General features: G+C 43.2%; 2 protein-coding genes and 1 non-coding gene across 4 annotated transcripts in view; all 3 read right to left on the reverse strand.

The window, feature by feature from the left end:
• The window catches only part of FBXL20 (F-box and leucine rich repeat protein 20), an 84,632-nt gene extending 76,732 nt beyond the window's left edge, over window positions 1-7,900 (reverse strand). The window contains exon 1 of one of the 2 annotated variants that reach the window (XM_075561756.1): window positions 6,800-7,095. In XM_075561756.1, coding sequence (XP_075417871.1) covers window positions 6,800-6,841 — 42 coding nt within the window. In that variant the 5' untranslated portion in view covers window positions 6,842-7,095. Of the gene's footprint in view, window positions 1-6,799; window positions 7,096-7,595 lie in introns of those variants that run through there. The other variant, XM_075561755.1, reaches the window with a different exon arrangement.
• A 1,052-nt stretch (window positions 7,901-8,952) lies between these two features.
• On the reverse strand, window positions 8,953-9,090 carry LOC142460546 (small nucleolar RNA SNORA41). Its single transcript, XR_012786730.1, has one exon. It is a non-coding gene; the product is annotated as a small nucleolar RNA SNORA41 (small nucleolar RNA).
• A 791-nt stretch (window positions 9,091-9,881) lies between these two features.
• The window catches only part of MED1 (mediator complex subunit 1), a 31,352-nt gene continuing 19,821 nt past the window's right edge, over window positions 9,882-21,412 (reverse strand). The window contains exons 14-17 of the mRNA XM_075561757.1: window positions 18,850-19,051; window positions 16,631-16,726; window positions 16,409-16,514; window positions 9,882-15,471 (exon numbers count right to left, since the gene is read on the reverse strand). Of these exons, the coding sequence (XP_075417872.1) occupies window positions 12,240-15,471; window positions 16,409-16,514; window positions 16,631-16,726; window positions 18,850-19,051 (3,636 nt within the window). The 3' untranslated portion in view covers window positions 9,882-12,239. The remainder of the gene's footprint in view (window positions 15,472-16,408; window positions 16,515-16,630; window positions 16,727-18,849; window positions 19,052-21,412) is intronic.

Genomic DNA, 21,412 nt, shown 5'->3' on the forward strand with positions numbered 1-21,412 from the left:
CCAGACGCTTTTTAAAAGATCGCTAAAGTCAGAATCGACTTGAGGGCGGCAGTGGGTTTGGTTTTATGGCATCTTTTTATTATAAATTCTAATTAAAATTGAGAGTACATTCCCAGTTTTAAATGATCATGAAATTATGTCCACTTGCATCCTCCAGTAGATCAGAATAGCATATCATCGTTGGTATACTGGAGTATATAAACTTGGGCAAGCACTGATATACTGCCAGACTGCACATCTATGTTGTTCTGTAAGTTATCAGTCTTAGCGCCAAAGCCAAGGAAAATAAACACACTATTCACAATGTAACTCTGTTCTAGTTCTTTGTAAAGAAAATAGTTTTTACTAGAAATTTCTAGGAGTAAGGACAAAAATGACAAAAGAAATTGCCAATATTTATCTCATAATTTGATTAAATTCTTGTCTATCATGATCTAATTGGTGATTTTAACTTCATTCAATTTAAAAGACTGATTAAAATGGATTAAATTAATTCCATTTCCACCTGACTGCAAGTGACAGATATGAGGCTTATTAAAGCCAACAGAATATCATAAAATCAAGTTTGAGAAAACACGATTAGGGAATAAAGTTACCTATCCACATCTGTAACTCACACACCTGCTAAATTGGTATTTGATATCTGCTGAAAATAATTACCAAGCAAAGTCATTCTTTAACAAAATCTTCAAAAAGCTAATGCAAATTACCTTTTTAAAGAACCTTAAAAAAAGTTATTTAATTCAGCAAGATTAATTAAGCATAAATATGTGGGAGGGGGGGCTTTAAAAAGTTCCTGGAAATTTTTCATTATTTTTTAATTCTATTTTTCAGGAACTTTTTGAAGCTTCCTTAAAATATTACATAGTTGAATATAACCACCTATTGCTAAAATAAGTGAAAATCTTTTCTCAAATGATACCTTCCATACATTGTGTATTAAGACACAAATTTGAAAGCTATAGTTGGAACCTTTAGGTTTTCTGAGTCATATTTCTGTGGAGCTCTGAACTAAGAATTCAGTCATAAAGACAGTAGGAAAACAGTGTAGAGACAACTATGCATAAACAGCTAAATTTGGTCAGTTTAAAGGCATTCCTCTGTTTCCTCCCTCAGCTCCCCTGGATTGTCTTGGTGTTACAGAATATTTTATTTTGAAAATCTAAAAATACCCTTCCAAAACTGCAGTACTAGTTAGATTACTGAAAAATTTAATTGTTTCCAATCTGTTACCAGTAGAGAAACAGTACTAAGATTTATTAATTTGTTAGAACAATATGATCAAGCTTTGAAAAGGAGCGACTCATTGGGATAAACACAGGTGAATGTTTTATTGAAATTTTAAAAACTCACTAACAGTTAAACTGACAAATGACCTGAAACCTAAGGATACAGGATTTTAAATGTATAAATAGTTCTAGCAGGAAATATTGACTTAATAAATGAAAATTTTCAGTGTAGAAATAGAATGTAGGACTTAAAACAGCAAGAATACATTTTCTGAAGTTTTTGCCAAACAAAAATTTCAATGGCACTCAATGAGAAACAACGATTTTCAAACCATTAATTAGTCCAGGACCAAAACTCCTCAGCAACTAGCAACAATGGTTAAGAAATACCGGTAGTTCTCCAATACGAAGGTTATTTCTTATATAAGGGATAACTATAATCATATAAGCACATGCTAGATTGTACCATGTTCCAAAATGTAAAAGGAGTTATAATTACTTATTGAAGAAATATCAATTACACTATTAAAAAAGGACCAATTCGCTGTATTGGTCCATATTGTTAGGTCATTGCTTTTCAACTAATCTCCATAGAGTACAAAACCGAAATCCCTTTGTTTCAATAGTACTCTTGCTCACTGGGAGACTTTTCAAAGCACAAATAACAAATCAAAATTACCCTCGCTTACTGGAAAAATATGTAACATTATCCACATGTATCAGTTTGGAAAATATGGTTATTTACGAAGCAGAAAGTTAGGAAGTAAAACCTTAAAGGGGAAAAAAGGTCATTACTGCAGCTGTAACAGTGAGACTAAGCCTGCCAAGGAAATGTCTTGTTTTCATTTTAAAATAACACATTCATAGGATTCTGGAGCAAAAGTGTAACTATCCTGTTTTGCAGTGGAGGGAATGATCAGGCCAGAGAAAGGGAAGACAGTGACAGTTACAGCTGAAGATCAGGATGAACATGCAGGTCCTGAACTTCCAATGTCCTGTGTTCTTTTGCCATGCCATACACCACTACTTTCCGCTTTTTGTTATTTTGGCTAAATTGAATTGACAAAAAGAAACAGACAAAGAAATACTACACAACCATTTCTTACAAGAACCAAGTCCACAACAGCTGTGGAGTCCCTTCCAACTCACAATGACATTGTAAGATGGAACAGAACTGTCCCACAGGATTCCCAGATCTTTACTAAAGCTGGCAGCCACATCTTTGTCAGTTGGAGTGGCTCTTCCCAGCCAAGCACTTAAATCGCTGTTATCACCAGGACTCTTTCATATACCCTTGTAGGCTGAAATATTATATAAACTTATAAAACAGACAGCTAAGTACACTGAAAAACCATGATCATGGATTCAAAATACCTAAACAGGTTTTTATCTCTTCTTAACTTTGTGAGTCTTAATGTCTCCAGTTATTGATTAACTGTAATATGGTATCTACAATGTCAGTTAATGGTAAACAATATAACACTTTTTAAAGTTAGATTTTAAAAATAAACTTAGGTAACTTAGAAAAATTAGATTTAAAAGAAAAATTGAAAGTAACACAAGTTCCCTCCCCTAGTACTACATTGCACAATGGAGCTGTAAGTCAAAGCCTCCAATCTGGTTTAAGGAGGTGGACATGGGGGAAGAGAATCAGATCTAAACTCAGATTCAAGTGTTATCTTTTACTGGGGCCTCTGACTGTTAAGATGTTGTTTACAGTACGATACCAAGACCAGAGGCAAACTCCCTGTCCTGAGTCCATGTCCAGTTTCCTAGAGTAGTAGCTCTTCACTAACTAGAAAGCCCTTTCTCCCGTTCTTTTGATAGCAAAGACAAAACAAGTTCTATTATATAAAAAAGTAATTTAAAAAATCCCCATTTCATTGCTTTTATGCTAAATTATGCTAACAGTGCAGGATGACAGAGGTTTTTTTTCTCTTAATGTAGATTAGAATCTTGAAATTAGAAACTCATTTACTAGATTTACTAGTTGTGCAACTTGAACACCATGTCTTCTCAGCCCCCATTTTCCTCAACTGTAAAACAGAGTTGTGAGAATTAGAAGTAACAGGGGTCCAATATCTAGCACCCTGTCTGGAGCATAGTAAGCATTCCATGACCATTATTAAGTTTGAAAGGTAATTATTAAAATAAGCCACAAAGCAAAGTTCACTATAATTAATAAGATAAAAGTATTTAAATGATTACGCTCAATTAATAAAATTATTGTATATATTCAATGCCACCATGATTCAGTAAGGAACAAGAATCTCCACACTTCAATTTCTCCTTTAATTTTTTTTATCCGAGATCAGAAGCCAGGTTGATTATGAGAGCCACAGTCAGCAGTTCAAATCTATCAGCTCCTCCATGAGAGAAAGATAAGGCTTTAGAGCAGCGGTTCTCAACCTGTGGGTCTTGACCCCTTTGCAGGTCAAATGACCCTTTCACAAGAGTCGGCCAATTCATAACAGTAGCAAAATTACAGTTATGAAGTAGCAACAAAAATAATCTTATGATTGGGGGGGGGGTCACTACAACAGGAGGAGCTGTATGAAAGGGTCGCAGCATTAGGAAGTTGAGAACCACTGCTCTAAAGGCTTAGTCTCAGAATCCCCCAGGGATAGTTTGACCTTTCCTTACAGGGTCACTAGGACTTTAAATCCACTCCATGTCGGTTAGTCCGGTTTTCGAGACTTATGCAAGAATCACCCACATTGGCTACCCTGGAAGATGCCACAGAGAGTTAGCAGGTACTCTCCCTTGACTTTGTCCTTCTCTGCTCTACTTCTGAGTGTTGCAGCTAATGTAGATTCTAGGCATTTTAATAAATCAACCACAAAACTATCACAAACTTCAGTTATTCCCCCAACCCCGGAAAAATGTGGCAAAAAACATTCACTTTTTACCCTAACCATAATATCAAATTAGCTATTATTTGCAACAGATATCCTATACTCTCCAAAATTCTCAGAGAACTGCCTATGATCATGAATTATCTATCAGTCCTTTAACAAACACTCGATGGTGTTTGGGGATCTAAAAGAAATGGCAAAAACTTTAGGTATTGAAAGGTTTTAGTTTACTTTCATTTTTATCCATGTATTTTCAACTTATAACAAATAAGCTTATTGCTTTATAAGAGGCCGATTTACAAATTGCTTTTACTAACCCTATACTAGATCAATCAAGAGATAATGGATTTCAAAAAATTTCAGATAAAACTCATGAACACATAACATGTTCAGGCTTTCATGTTTCTACTCTAACACGGAATACCTCATATCATAATAGAAAAGTAGCTTTTAGTTTATAAATACTTTAATTTTGAGCACAGTACAAAAGGAGTCTCCTTCCCTCTTAACTCTTCATTTTCTCAGACCATATTTAGAAAGCTTTAGTTCCCAGGTACAGACCAATCAAGGTGCATAGCTATATGGTCAACAAAGCAATACATTTTCTTACATTTATTAAAGTATCACACAGCTACAGGAAAACTATAAATTAAAATGTAGATTGTGAATGAGGGGGAGTGCGGCGTGGGGACTGAAAGCCCATCTTGTAGGCAACTAGACATCTTACTGAAGAGTCTCAGGGAAGAGACGAGCCAGTCAGGGTACAATGCAGCAACGAAACATACAACTTTCCTCTAGTTCTTTAATGCTTCCTCCCCACCCCCACTATCATGATCCTAATTCTGAAACCTTACAAATCTGGCTAGACCAGAGGATGTACACTGGTACAGATAGGAACTGGAAACACAGGGAATCCAAGACAAATGAATCGCTGAGGACCAGTGCTGAGAGGGTCGATACCGGGTGGGTTGGGTAGAAAGGGGGAACCGATCACAAGGATCTACATATAACCCCCTTCGTAAGGGATGAACAACAGAAAAGTGGGTGAAGGGGATGTCAGACAGTGTAAAACATGACAAAATAATAATGATACCAAGAGCTCAAGGAGAGATTGTTTTGAGGATGCTGATTGCAACAAATGTACAAATGTGCTTGACACAATGAATGTATGTATGGATTGTGATAAGAGTTGTACGAGTCTCCCCAATAAAATGATTAAAAAATTAAAATGTAGACCAATTATAAAAACAGGAAAACAGCAATGTAAAATTTGAGACAAAGGGTTAAAATTACTCACCTGCCTACCTTAAGGGAATAGCAACATAATAAAGCGCTAACTAGACAGAAAAAAGAGTACCATCTATTTAAATCAGTATTTGTTTCCCTTTCAAGATTGCTGTCAACTGCTAAATGGCAACCTGGTCATTTCAATGGCAGTTGATATTTTTACAGTAGCACTGAAAATGAAACGATGATCTATGAACCTTATTGAGTCTTTTCACCTTGGGGCAATTCAAAGTTTTATGAAAGTATACACCAAAACCAATATAATTTATTCCTCCAACTAAGGATGAAAAATCCACTAAGACGACCAGTCCCTTCATTAGCTCATTATTATGGTTTTGCACTTAAACTTGCCCCCAAACACTTCTTACTACCCTGGTCTTTGTGGATGAAGTAAAATATTGCCCTCAAATCCCCCTCCCCAAACAAAGAATTCAAGTAGATTCAACTGAAGACCGCAGATTAAAATACAAATATTCCCATCCTGCACCTAGCTTGTGAGAGTTCCTTTACGTTTTTGTCTCATCATCTTAAAACTTCATCCATCAATGGAAATGGGTGACACCCCGAGAGGGGTGTAACGCAGCGCTGTGAGTGATCCCAGGTCGGCTGGGTTCTGTGCCAGGAAAGGCCGGGTAACATCTAGGCTTCTTCTCGCACCCTTGGTGACTCTTGTTAGTCACGCAGTCACTGCACTACGCGGTGCCCGCCGGCCAGAGACCCTTCTCCTTATCCATCCATCCCTCAGGCGACGACTACCGACTTCCCTCGCCAGAAAAGGCAAAGTTCCGAACGCACCAGCCGACCGACGTGGACTTTCTGGCGTCTCGCAGGCTTGAGGTAGACGATCCTAGGAACAATGAACTCCCAAAGTGGAGACTAAGCTGGAAAGAGGAGGAAGTGCCAGGACAATACACAGTCCCGAAATCCCCGCGGCCGCCCGACCGTCCAGTCCCTCGACCCCCCTCAGTTTAACCGGGGTCTCTCAAAGTCGGACAAATGCCCCTCCCCGGCCCAGAATCTCTCTCGACGGACCACAAACGCTTCCCGAAGAACGCGGCCGAGAGAAGCAAGCTCGGGCCGACCGCTCCGGCGATGCTCGCTCTGCCGGGTGGGAGGAGGCCGGCCAAGTGGGGTGGAAAGACTGGAAAGCTGGGGGACCGCGGGGCTCCGGGGCGAATCCCCTCGGCGGGGCCCGGGGGCCGCGGGAGGGAAGAAGAGGCCGGGAGCAAACAGTCGGAGGGGCTGGGGGCGCCGAGGGGCACTGGGCTTTCGGGTCCAGAGAAAGGGGACCCAAGTCGGGCAAGCCTACTGGCGGGTGGGTGGCGGCGCTCGCCACGGAGATTCCGCGCGGAGTTAATTTTCCAGGGCGAGAGGGGGGGTCGCCTCTTCCACGTCGCCCCGCGCCCGCCCCCCGCCGCAAGCGCACACCTCAAACCTGCTCTTGGTCACTCCGTTCACGTCCCTCCTCATGGGGCCGGCGGGTGCGGCCGCGGCCGGGCGCAGGCTGCGGCGGGCGAGCGCACGGACAGGGGCCCAGGGCAGGCCCGGGCGCGCCGGCGCCGGGCGGGGGCCGGGCGGGGGCAGGGCGGGGGCCGGCGGGCTCGCAGGGAAGGCCGCTCGCCGGCGGCTGGGCCTCCACCACCTCCCGCGGCGGTGCCCGGCGGCTCTTGGCTGGCTCTTCTCTTTCTCTCCCTCTCTCGCCAGCCTCAACTTCAACCCAAAACAAAAACACTCCCCACCTGCCAGCAACGCCGCTCCTCATTGGGCAGAGCCGCCCGGGCCGCGGAGCGCCGGGGGGAGGGGCGGGGAGGAGCGCGCCGCCGCGGCGCACGACCACCCCTCCCCCACCCGGCGCCCCTCGCCGGCCGCCCGCGAGCGGCCCGAGCGCGGCGGCGGCAGCGGCGGCGGCGGCGGCGGCGGAGGGACGAGGCCCTGGCCCTCGGGGCAAGCGAGCACCCCCAGACTGGACGAGGCAGGGAAGTGCCCATGTCTGTGCGTATCTGTGTCAAAGGGGGGTGGGCTACGTGTAGGGGCGTCTGAGTGCGCGGGTGAGCCAGGAACGCGGCACCTACGCGGGAGCACCCCGCCCCCCGCTGCCCCCCAAGCACGCAGCACCCCGCAGAGGGCCTGCGCTTTCCGTCCAGTCCCCACCCCCGCAGTCTTCGCACTTGTGCTAGCACAGACGTCCTGCCCGGCCTCCCAGCGCTCTTCCCCTCGCACTCACTGTCGCCTTGAACCCAAAGTGCAGCAGGCGGTCCCTGCTCGGAGCCATGTTCCTCCTCCTCCGGGACGTCTCCGTGTTGGGGAAGTGCCGCTGGCGCCGCCGGTGCCGCCTCCCCCGCCCCCGTGGATTGCATTACGGGGTGCTGCAGGGAGGCCGAGGGGGCCGCTGCGGGGCGTGTCTCTCCGGGTGCCCGGCTCCGGAGGGCTGGGGCCCACTGGGCTCAGGGCAGGCCTGGAGCCCCGTTCTGATCCAGAGATACGTCGGAGACCGCACCTGGAGTCTTGGGGTCAGAGGCTGCAGTGCAGGAGCGGGGGGGGCTACTCCTTTTTTTCAGGGGGAGGGGCGCGCGTTCGCGGGGCGGGGGGGGGCGGGCATAACATTAGGGGGCAGCCTTTTGCTCCCACCGCCCCTGCCGCCGCTTGCACCCAATGGGTTGCAGTGCCTGCCCGTCCTCCAATCACGACGGTTTTTGATGAGGACCTGATCTTGACGCCACTTTGGCGGGAGAAACAAGCGTGTCCTGGAGAGTAGGCGGGGGCGTTTCCTGAGCGGAAACCGATTTTCACAACCTCCTTGGCTCTGTCTAGAGAAGATAGCCTCTCATATTAAGCAGTTCTGGCCAACATATTCATAATTTATGATCGAAGCTCTACAAATTAGACAACAGTCTGATGGGGGCTTACCTTCCAAACAGCAGAACTACAAAATGCTATCCCAAAGATGAATAAAAACTGCCATAAATTCCAGAAGTCTTGGGAGTACTACTGCACTTAATTGTATGCTACCAAAGCAGTATGTCTTCACACCCTGTTTATTAGCACGGACTGACTTATGGCTGATGAAATAATTATTTAAGAGCAGCCAGCACTGAAGAGCTTTTGAGAACAGCCTTATTTTCACTGATTCTTACCCAACTCCTTAGCGTCACAAACCTAATTTTTAAAAAATCAATCCTAGCATGGGCTTCTTAAGAACAATATCCTCATAAACTCCTCAAGTCCTGAGAAAGGACATCTTGCTTGGTAGAGTTCATGAAAACAGGAAGATGCTCAGTGAGATGGAAAGAGTGGCTACAACAGTGGGCTCAAACAGCAGTGACTGAGGACCAGTTTGATGGTGCTGTACATTGAATGCTGAGTCTGCATGGAATTCAGTTACATCAACTAACTCCCCCCCCCATGGAGAACCATTAATAATTTGGTGACTAATAACTAAGGAAAGCTGTTAGGACTGGCACAAGCAGAGAAATATGTTTCATGTCTTTTGTCTCTTCCAAATACTAGGGCTGATTGATTTCCACTGGTATTTAAGAAAGGCTTAAAGGTGAATAGCAAGTAAAACGGTTTTTGTTTGTTTTCTGTGTCTGTCACACACATATGCCCAACTTTCCATTTTGCTGGGAAAGAAGGATGTTAGGTTGGGTAACACTTTCTTTCCTACAGAGGACTGCCACAACTGCTACCAGAAAAACAGCTGCAGACCAGTAGCTGTGGAAGCAAGTAAAAATTATTCATAGGTTAAGTATATATTACACATAGGCATGTTACTTTTTATCAAAGAAATTTATTTGCATGTAAATAAGTTAATTTGCAATGTTTGGGGGGGGGGAATCCCACAAAACAGGATTTTGTCTACTTTCAAAAAAATGAAAAACCCCCAAAGTATTTACAGAATGGCCATACACACAGAAAATCCAATTTGATTTTTTAGAAAAGACCCTCCCCAACTGCTCCTGATGTACATTTGAAACTCAAATTTTAAAGCTCACTTGAACATGTTTCCCAACCTAGCTTTTGAAATGTTACATATCCCTTACCCTTCTAAAAATTCAAGGGCAGAAAAGAGGGAGGATGGGGGAGAGAAGGGAAAAAAAAAGGGGGGTACCCAGGGACTGTGAATCTATTTCCTATAGTAGCACATGCTATGATTAAGTGACTCATCTGGGGGTACTGCATGACTCACTGGCTCCCTGAAAGGGTTTCTCTCGAGAATTCATATTGCTGTAATAAAATTTCAGGCCTAGGCCTTAAGGAAAATCCTTTCAAGAGTCACCAATATCAAGCCTCATTTTGGCAAGTGATAACCTGCTTCGTATTTTGTCATTAAAATACTTGTAAAACACAATGATTTTGAACCTGAAATCTCCACATGTACATCAGAGCAGGTTTTGACCAAGAACCCCTAACATGAATCTACAAGACAGAAGAGGAATCAGGTCAAACTAAGAATACATGAGACTCCAGCAGCAGCAGATTGGTAGAAGTTGACTTCGTTTCCTTGCCGTCTTTTGCAACAGGAGAATGAGTGCACCTAGACAGGAGGGAGGTGTCCCAGGCTTGGTTTACTCTGCCTCTTCTCCTCCACCCTGTGGAGAAATGCAGTGCTCCCTGGTTCTCAGGCAGGGTGAAGCAGTTTAGCCCCGGCTCCCTGTTAAGCAAGTTCAGATGCTGGGTCAGTGTGTGGGGTGTGCCCATCGACAATTCAGGGGCTTATCCTTCATCCAGATCCTAACTCGGGATTCTTTGATCTGGGATGAAGACAGAAAGAGAGAAAAAGCTTCCCAGTTTACTCATTTTGGAATTTGTTGGCTCTGCTTGGGGGAGCTGAGCCTCTGATACTATGCAGTACATTCCCCATTAAGATCTTCCCCACCCAGCACAAAGTTAAAAAACTTAACTTTTTTTTTTTTCCTGCAGAAACCAATGGGATAGGATTCAAAACTAGGTGACAAACTTGTGAGAAATCCAACCTGTTGTATGTCTGAGAGGCTGCTACTGTATCAGCATCACAAGATAAAGCACTCTGGTATCACTTTGCCCATGTCCTCCTTAGTGTCACCCAAGACATTTGACTCTGATACGGTAACTGATAGCTTTTCTTGCTCCACTTTGCAATGTTTCGTTTCCTAGTTCGTATTACCTTGGGACACAAAAGTGGCAGTTTTTGAGAGCTGATGACCAGGAAAGGGAGAACACTAGAGGAAATCAGAGACAGTCCAGGAAAGAAAGTTGCTTTTCCAGCTTTATGCTAACTCCAGCCCGCAGAAAGCTGAATTTAGAAATCACCTTCCACGTCTGATGACTTCACTCCACTTACGACACAAATAGAAAAAAAGAATCACCTGGCTTTTTTTTTTTTTCCATTTATTTAATCCAGAAGAGTTGTGCTGGGGACCATGCCCCATCCTGCGGATACAGATCCTGAATGGAATTATCAGGAATGGCACAGTGCAGGTGTCAAAATCAAAGTAAGGCCGCGGAATTTTGAAAGGACCCTCCAAATACTGAGAACTTGTGTTGCACTCAAACGGTCTCCTGGATTTCGATACCTTATTTAAAGGGCTTTTTAATGATGTCCCCCAGAATCCAGACTCAGACCCATTTCTTCAAAAAAGGTCCAAATGTATTGCTACATAGTAGCAAGGTTTTTTCTTCATGCCCACCTAGCATTCCAGGTCCCCACTTCTTCAAGTGAGATTGAAATTGTTTTAAGTGAACTATGGCTGCAAAATTTTAACTGTTTTATTTCAGGGCTTATAGAGTGGAGTGTTTAGAGTTTGAACTCCTCCAACTTGCAAGGAAGATAAACAAGGAGCCCAGCTCTGGGAATGGCGTCACTTCTGCAAACCCAATGCTGGGATTTGGACTTTTGGCACATTGTGGGAGTAGAAGAACTATTAATTCTGTAATGGTTTTCATGCCACTGGCTTGGGGGGCTGCTCCACATTAAACATTGCTTCATCTGAAAATATGGTTTCATCCTAAAAAGCCAGCCCAGCTTTTTTAAGAGAAAGAGTATAAATTAATACCTCCACTCGGAGGTAACCCCTATTCCTATGATGTCTGAACCCTATGAAAAACCTCCAAAAAAATAAAAAAATATCATTTGGGTTTTTCTATTTAACTCTAAAGGTGGGTTCTGACTACAGGACTTGGGCTTGATGCTATAGTACCACAGCCCGCAAGCCCCAATTCATCAAATAAGCCTCGCTCTTGTCTCCTATCATTTTGCATTTTGAACCCTGAACCTCATAGAATTAGAAACACTGTATAAAAACAAACAGATAAGGATTAAAATATTACAAATAAATAGCTAAAACACCCTCAATCACTCCTAACAGACACCAAACATTACTTATGTGTCCAAAATGACCAAAGTCCTTCATTTGCCCATGCTTCAAATGGACAACTACCCAAACAAAGGTGAACCACCTCCATGCAAATGCATCAAGGAATGTATTGCTTCTTCATTTCCAGCCCAGCCCTTCAAATACATGCACTAAAATGAGTTTAAAACATGGCCTAAAAATGGAAAGGGGGAGAAAAAATATATATATATATGAATATCTCCCACAAAAGTTTCCCACCCTTCCTTACCCCTTATCTCTGCCCACCCCACCCCACCCTTTTCCTAAGCAAGTATTTTTTCTTTGTGGCAAAGTAAAAGGAATTCCTGGTAACCAGAATCAAACCCCAGGGTCTTTTTTGGTAAGGTCTGGCTATGCCTCTCTCAATTCAACCAGCTCAATGTTAGAGCCCAGCCACTTAAGACTTTAAAACAAAAATCAGATCTGATTCACCCCTTATGGTGGGTTTCCCACAACATTAGGTTTGCCTGGTCATGTTTTTTTAGAAAGAAAAATTCTTAATTGCCAATTAGAGCCACATCCATAAGATCATCATCTTCCTCTCCAATCATAAAGTCAGGGCTAAGCCTTGAGGGTCTGTCTGCAGACAAGATCGTGTTACTGGTCATAGACAAGGATTGGTCTGAAGAGATAGGCGACTTAGACCAATTCTCTGGCTTCATGCTATGAGACTTTTTCTTATCTCTGTCTTTGTCTCGTTCCCGGTCCCTATCTTTATCTTTCACTTTCTTCTTTTCCTTTTTGTGCTTCTTATGTTTCTCTGTGCTGTAGTCCGGAAGGGGTCGGATGCCATCATCTGAGATGGGACTGTTCTGATAGGACTTTTCGGCAATGGAGGAGCCTGACTCACTTTCACTGTCCAGATTCTGGGGGGTATATGCTGGGGACTTACTATGGCTAGGAGAACCACGCTCATGCTTTGGAGTGGACCCACTAATGAGTGGGGAGCCATAGTTTTTAGAAGAGGCCATCTGAGGCCTGAGCCCTTCTCCACTACTTTCCCCAGGTTTCTGCAAAGTCACTTTGGCTTTGATGCTGGGGGACCCTCCATCATGCTTGCTGATAATAATCTTTGCCACACCAGTGCTCCCCACATTTTTTGATTCTGAAGTCTTCTTGGAAGAATCCCCTGACCCCCCCGAAGTGGAAACCTTTGATTTCTCTTTATCACTTTTCTCACGTTTCCCCTGGAAGTCTCCTGCCATGTTATGTTTGGAGGACATGGGATGGCTAGATGAGTTTGAGCTCACTCCCATCTGGCCGTCCATTTGGTCTTCGCCTCCAGGGCCACTGGTGACAACTCCATGCTTCAGTTTATCTATCACTGCCGTTAAGGACGGCTTCTTATTCCTGCTGGGAGATTTCCCTTTGGAACTACCATGCTGGTTCTGAGAGGATGACATGGAAGAGCCACTTGAAGAAAAGGAAGATGATGTTGTACAAGAGTTGGACGATGGAGGGGTTTTCTGGGACAATGAGCCTGAGGATCCTAACCCTGAAGATGATTTTATGCTAGAACTTGAACTAGTTCCAGATATATGAGCGCCACCAGAACCTGAACTAATAGGAGACTTGGCTTTAGATGGGGGCGTCCCTGGAACAGGCTTCATTGGAGAGGCAAGTTTGTCAGAGGACCCAGGTGGCCTTGAATGAGAAGGGGATATGTTTGGCTTACTTAGAGTAGGATTCATAAGTGACGATGGCTTCCCTTGGGGTTTCATCTTGGTGCTGCTGGAGCCACTGCTCAGACCATGCTTGGTGATGGGAGAAGAGCCTGGCTTCCCGCCAGACTGGGATGAGTTCTTAGACTGGCTAGACCCAGACGACCCTTGGCTAGAATACATACTGCTACTTAATTTGGAACTTGAACCTTCTGACTTACTGCTTTTCATTTTGCCCGAGGTGGAAGCAGAAGATGAAGAAGAGGAAGAAGAATGACTGTGATGGCTTTTGCTGCCAGAGGAAGACACGGAACCACTGCTGGTGTACTGGCTGTGAGATGAGGGCTTGCCCACCATCACTGTCCCCTTGGGAATCTGAATAGTGATTTTGGGAATGGGTGGTGTAGCAACTCCTGGGGGAGTCTGAGATCTTCCTGAACTGCCTGGAGATTTGGAGCCCCCTGTACTGGTTGGTGGGGTAAAAGGTCGGTTAGCACAGTGAGATGGAGACTTTCCCTCTGTGTCTGCCTTCTTTCTCTTTGGAGGCTTGTCTTTGCTTTTGCCATCAGTAGAAGGGGTCCGACTGCGTTTCCCTGGTTTGCTGTCTAACCCTGGCCCTGATAGACTATTACTAGTACCATTGCCTTCCTTAACCCGCTTTGGAATTTTTTCTTTTCCCAAATCCCCAGTACTCAATAAGGGACTCTGACTACCACTGTGAAGCTCCATAGTATCTGTAGGACCCAGAGGCTTGCCAGCCACTGATATAATACTGAAGTCAACCGTGTCAGCTTGGCTATTGCCTTTAAACTTGGTCTCTCCATTATCACCTCCAAGGATTGGCACCCCTAAAGTATTTAATGTCTGGGATGTAAAGCCTTTGAAATCATCATTATCCCCACTTTGGCTGCTTTCATCAAAGTATTCTTCTCCAAAGCCACTTTGGCTCTGGCTGTTCAATAAATCAGGATTGAAATCTACTCCATCAGGAAAAAAATGATTGGTAGGAGAGTCACTACTGGGGCTTCCAGTAGCATCTGCAATAAGGTCAGCTGGATCAGTATATGGATTTTCATTATTATTGGTTTGAAAGACATCAGGGTCAAAGAGGGCACTCTGAGAATGCCCAGAGCTTGAAGAATCTCGAACAGGGGTGCCAATGGTTGGACAATCATCACTAGTGCTGGGAAGCTTAGAAGCTTCTTCTGCAATGTCTGAAAGGATATCAGTAACATCTGGGCCAATGCTGTCTGAACTGGATAGACGGACCATCCTTTGAATACTGGGCTGAGGGTGAGGTATTGGTTGTGAGTAAGTTGTTGGGGGAGTGCTACACTGGCTTGGAGCTGGAGTGATGTGTGGAGTATCCAAAGTGTCAGCTGACATGTTGACATCAAAGATAGGGTTCTGAGAGTCAACATCCATCGAAAATAGCTCCCTGTGAAATTCATCTTCAGTCTGGTGCTTGGGTTTGTCAGGCGGTAATCTTGATGACTTCTTCTTCTTCGTCTTGTTGCTCCCAGAACATATATCCATCCGGGGAGAGCCAGAAGAGGAGTTCTGCCTTTCTAAAGGGCTGCTTCCATAAAGTGTTGAGAAATCCTGGGCAGGATTATCTTTAAGAAGGTTCATGAGCATCGGGTGGTTCTTGGTGTTGCCGGCCATCGAGGAGACAGGTGGCGGTGTATGATGAGGAGGGGTCGGACTCGAGCCAATGGTAGACCCCCCGTTTCCTGTGATTTGCAACAAACTGGTAAGAATTGGGTTCTGAGAAACCTTGCTGAAGTCCTCCCCATGGCCCACCGACTCATGCCGATCTTTGATGCTCATGCTCATATTAAACAAGGTGGTAATGGGACCCCCCGGAAAGGTGTTGGTTGGTGTAGTGGTACCACTCATTGGGTTGTTGCCTGTGGTCATGCCATACCCTGGGCTGCTAGCCGGGGGCAGGTTCTTTTTCACCATGTCTTCCACTGTCTCTGCAATGAGGGACAGGGCTGGGGTGTCGGCCTGAATGGTTTCAGCTTTCCTCCGAATAGCCCTCATCGTCACTGGGATGGACATACATCTGGAAGACAACGCAGGAAAAGTACAATCACCACCACTACTGAGACCAGCTTTTAATTTGGCAAAATAGGCTCTGATGTTTGAGATTTCGGTAAGCCATCAGGAAGTTTTTCTGTAAGCAGTTTTCAGGTGATGCAAGTAAACTGAAAAGCTAAAGCAGTATCATCAAATGCAGAACGTATCATCAAATGCAGACCTTCAGGTTATTCTTTTAAAAACAACTGACCCTATCAGGAATCATGACCTGTATTGTGAAATACTCACCAAAAACAAAGCCAGACAATTTAATAATCACACCAGAGGAGAAAAAAAGCAATAAACAAAACACGGGTAATAATAAAACTCAGTGAAGGCAAAAAAACCCCTGCTTTTTGAGGTTTCACTTGTGAATTAATGGGAATATGATTTACTTTAAATAGGAAAGTCTCTTGACACATCAAGTTCTAAACTTTAATGGTTTAAGAAGTGTAACTGGTAGTTCAAGATTTTATTTAAAGGTAAAGCATTTGATTGTAGACATGTCTATAAGCATGTGTTCAAAAATATTCTGCTCTAGTAAATCTAGGCTATCAGAAACTGTTTTCTTAAGGTATGAGATATTTTAGGCTTTGTGGATCATAAAGTAGCCAAACACAGTGAGCAAATGAAGATGAGTGTTCCAATAAAGTAGTTATAAAAAGAAGCCGCTGGTCCCCGCTGTAGAAAAAAATTCTGTTTCAGGGCAGGCAACTGGCTTAAATATTCTACTCATTTTACAGTTTAAAAAGTGGCATAAAGGATGGGTGAAAAAAGTGCTACACTTTTTTTTCACTCTTCCTAAAATTACCTTAAATGTCACATAAAAAAATCACCTAACTTAACATTGCATTATTCTCATGGTGACCTTAACAACAATAGATAAACAAGCACAGGCACTGGCGGGAAAGGGCTCGGGCTACCTTTGCACAACTTTGGCAATGAAGTCATCTGTGCAGATGAGTGCATCTGACAGCCCCTTGTAGAGTTTACAGTTCACGTGGGTCGAGTCCTGTACATCCATTACCACTGAAAGACAAAGTCATACAGAATGCATTGGAAACTGATGGAACTTCTGACATTTGAGAAAGATACAAAGACCAGTTGTTCCCATGGGCATGGTGGTAGCCACCCACACAACTCACCACACACCAGGGAGTCATTCACAGGGTGTTGAAAAGACACACTGAAACGGGACTCCGAGAGTGGACACACCTCAAACTGGAGGAGTCCAGGGGAATCTAGAAGACAAAAGGATCACGACACACTCACTCAATGCCTGCGAGTTCAACAAAGACCCCTATTTTCATTCAAAATCTTCTGTCATCCACAGAGATGTGAGAAAACTAATTACACACATTCTAAGGAGCTTGCTAGTTTATGGTATAATTTCTCCGTAACAGGAAGTAACTAACTTTCCAAAATGAAAAATTTAACCCCCAAAATGCAAACCACACTGGCAGACACAAATATGGACTTGAAAGTAAATTCTGAAAAAAGTGACCACGGAGTTTCTCATTCTATTTGATGAGCGCAGATCTATCACACAGCCATAAATCCTACTTTTATCTTAGTTTGCAGCTCATAGCTTGATTAAGAAGGGATATAGACGCTATAAACTAGAGGTCCCCAGGAGACACTGAGTTATACACTGGTCTCCTAACTGCAGGGTCTGTGGTTCAAATCCAGCAGCTACTCCTTAGTCAAAGGCTAAGTAAATCAGCTCCTGTCAAGATTTAGTCTCAGAAACCCCTAGTTCCACTCTGCCCTCTAAGGTTGCTATGAGTAGGGACCAACTCCATTACAGTTGGTTAGCTAGCTGTCTTGAGAGTGAATCCTGAAGTAAAAGTGAGCAGCAGGCATTTTTCATTCTAATTGATGAACACAGACCAACACACTGCCATAAACTTGGTCTTCTATCAGAGTTTACAGCAGTTAGCTATATAATCGATAGTTTGGCAAAGAGGGATGTAGAGGTTATAATCTAAAATGATAATAACAATAAATATATGAAATGATATATTTAAGCAAAGTAATGTAACTCACTATAGGTTACTAAATCAAATTGTTCTGGCAGTCCAGAGACTATACTTCTGCATGCTATCTCTGTAGGACTTGGCTATATAATAAGTTGCGAAAACTTATTTTTAGTATCATAAGACCCTTTAGGAAACGTGTCTAGGTTGCACATGAAATAGCAGAGCCATAAAGATGCCTGTAAATGTTTTTATGTCATTATGCCAACTCTGAAAAGTTTCTCATTTCTAAAGCCACTCTTAGTCTCAAGAAGGGGATCTTGATTCACATCTCCTGTTTATGTCTACCATTTGCCCTGATTGATATCTATTACGTAGATATTTTATAACTGTAGGTGAAAAGTGAACTGGTTAGCCGGAGCAGTCAAAATTCACCACAAAAATATTTTACATCAAATCTTCTAATGGCCAGCTATGCTTTAAACAAAAAGTCAGCAAAAATAAATAAAATTTTTAAAAGTCAGCATTTCAAGATGGGGAGGGGGGGATACCAAGGTTCACTTGTTTGAAGTTATATAAAGTTCTCTAAAGAAGAGAAAGAACTGAAATTGGGGAGTACTGTTTTAACAACCAAAACTTTCCATTATCAAGAAATCTGTCACAATGGCAATCCTCTTTTACATATGTACACACTGCCAAGTCTTAAGATTATTGTGTACACAAAAAATGTATGCTCATCACAATAAAACCAAATCAAAACCCAAGCTCAATGCCACTGAGTGAATTCCAACTCCTAGCAGTCCTATAGGACAATTGGAACTGTCCCTGTGGCCTCGAAGCCCCATTCTCCTCCCAAGGAGCACTATTGGTTTCAACCTGCTCACCTTTTCAGGTAGCAGCCCAATGCACAACCACTACACCATCAGGCCTCTTCCACAATAACATAATGGTTCCCAAAGGCTACTCGACTGGTGGTTTTACTCAACATCGTCTGTGGTGGTTAAACTGGATTCCCAACCTCTCTCCCACTGACATTACAATCCAGCCTATCTGGGTGTGGGAACCAAGGACCTAGAGCAGTGGTTCTCAACTTTCCTAATGCTGCCACCCTTTAATACAGTTCCTCATGTTGTGGTGAGTTTCCCCTGAATCATAAAATTATTTTCGTTACTTCATAACTGTAATTTTGCTACTGTTATGAACTGGGCCACCCCTGTGAAAGGGTCGTTTGACCCCCCCCCAAAAGGTGTCACAACCCACAGGTTGAGAACTGCTGATCTATTGTTTAAAAAGCTCTCCAGGTAGTTTTGATGAGTCACCAAATTAGAGAACCACTCTAGTAGTTGGTCTCCATCTTTGAGTTAATAGATCAAAAAGCAAGACTGTACCTTCTTTCAGAATAGTTCTTTTGACACAGCTTCCAATTAGGGTATTATAGGCCACTTGGTGTCTGATTAGATTTAGGATAAGAGGAACCCGGCCAGGGTGCTGAAAAGTGATTTTGCTAACAAGGGTTCCTTGTAGACTTCGGCCATCTGGAAGAGGAGCATCCTTGTTGAGGAAGTAGCAATGCTGCTGGCCTGGAAGAGCCTGAACAAACACAGAGAAAGGATAAGAATGTTAGTTAATCACGCACTCCACTCCAGCCACAGGCGACACCACAGAAAAACAAGGACAGCACCTTTCAGGGACTAATATATCCCCACCGTGAATGATCTGGTCAGCTGATATTACAAATGCTAATTACTCATTTAGCTAAATAGACACCTTCTAAAGAATGCTTTCTGCTAGTTGTTTCTAAAGCTAGCTGACTTAAAAATTACCCCAGAAATCTGTGTGTAAAAAAACCCCAACACAACCAAAAAATAGGGATGTGCTTACACAAATATGTACATAGGCGTAAGTACATACAGCTGTGTGTGGGCATGTAGGTACTATGTAGCAAGCTACATGGGGACTTTAAAAGGTTCATGGACAGATGGGATTGACAGATAACGGACTTTTACACAAACTTTTTGAAATCCCTTCATCTAGCCAAACACCTTTTTCTCTGGGTTTTCCAGGGTTAATGATTAGTGTCTCATGGGACAGTTCTGACTCATGATACTATGCACAGCAGAATGCAACACTGCAGTCACACGCCATCCTCCCAAATATCCCCGTGCTTGAGTCCATCATCGTAGTCTGTGCCAATCCATCTCGTCGAGGCCTTGTTTTCTGACCCTCTATTTTACCAAGCATGTTGTCCTCCTTCAGGGACTGGTCTCTATGGACAACATATCCAATGTATGTGAGATAAAAGTCTCACCATTCTTGCCTCTAAGGAGCACTCTGGACATGTTTCTTCCAAGACAGATTTATTTGCTCTTTTGGTAGTTCATTTTACTTTGAATATTTTTCTCCAGCACCACAATTCAAATGCATGGATTCCCCCTCAATATTCCTTATTCAGTGTTCAACTTTCACATGCTATGAAGCAATTGAAAAAACCATAGCTTGGGTCAGGCATACCTTACTCCTCTAAGTAACTCTAAAATGGTCTTATGTAACAGGTTAATCCTTTCATGTCTTGACTGTTGTTTCTATGAATACTGATTATGGATCCAAGCAAAACAAAATCCTTGATAATTTCAACTTTTTCTCCATTTATCATGATGTTCCCTATTGGTCCAGTTGTGAGGATCTGGGTCTTCTTTACAATGAGTTGTACTCCATACCGAAGGCTGCAATCTTTTTTTTTAAACCTTCATATTTATTTCTATTATCTTATTATTTAGAGCATAGAAAGGTTTTAAGTTTTATTATTAATTGGGAGTTAATACATATATCATTCCATAGTTCAATGACATCAAACAGTATTGTACAATTCCTACCACAATCACTTTCTAAACATTCTTTTTCTTCCTGGACTCCATGACATTTTTCCACTTCCCCTCCCCTCAAACCCTTACTCTACTTGTTGTCCCTATAGGTCCATCTCTCCTGGGTTATACATACCAAAAGACATAAAACACAACTTCAGGAGTGGCACCTGAGATATACTCTAATATGAACAGACAAAAATAGTGAAAATGTTGAAAGCCAGATCATTTCCATACAGCATGCATCAGAAAGGGGGGAGGGGAGGGATCAGCAGTTTTAACTGTTCAGTACTCATCTTCCAATGCATTGTTTAGTAACCACTTTCCTCCCATTCCTCAATTATGGACAGAAGGAGATCACTGGAGGCTTATTTCCTATGTAGTTTCCACAAATGTATCTTGGGTTCCCACTGTCACCCAGAGCCTTCTGCAAAATAGTCTCACAATTTAGGTTCTGATAATAATCCATCCTTTGACTTCAGATTATATGATATACAGACAGTCCTTTGGTGACTGATGGTGGTGTTTCTTCCATGTGGAATTAGTCGACGTCTCACTTAGATGGCTGCTTGCTTGGAAACATGCCTTTACAACTCCAGGTGCTATTTTATGTGCTAGTCGGACACTAGCTAATTTTTTGCTTCATTTTGTTGTAGCACCCATATCCTGTGTTCCCTTTTTCCTTGGTGTTCCCTTCTTGAGCGTGACTGTTCAGCAGGGCCACGATGAAAGAACTAGTTGCTCTTAAGCTGGAGCTAGGATTCAATGCAAGCCCCACACTCATTCCTCGATCCGTGTGTTGGTTTGTTGTTTGCCTTTGGCTCCCTTTCAAAATCTGTTAATTTATGGTAGACTCTATTGATCATCCCCCGGGGTTTAATGATCTTCCGTTAATATTGTCTTTGATTAGCCCCTGGTATTAACTTTTTAAAGCCCAGTTGAGAGAGGGATATTGGGCCAATGTAGGCTAACTCCTGAATCACATACCTGAATTACTCACTTTTACAGAAGCAGCCCTTTCTTGGCTGGATGCTATTTACACAAAAGGTGGGGGCTGTCAGGGGAATTTACAATAACAGTCACCAAGAAT

This window comes from Tenrec ecaudatus, chromosome 10 (assembly GCF_050624435.1).
Source record: "Tenrec ecaudatus isolate mTenEca1 chromosome 10, mTenEca1.hap1, whole genome shotgun sequence".
Classification (NCBI taxonomy): domain Eukaryota; kingdom Metazoa; phylum Chordata; class Mammalia; order Afrosoricida; family Tenrecidae; genus Tenrec; species Tenrec ecaudatus.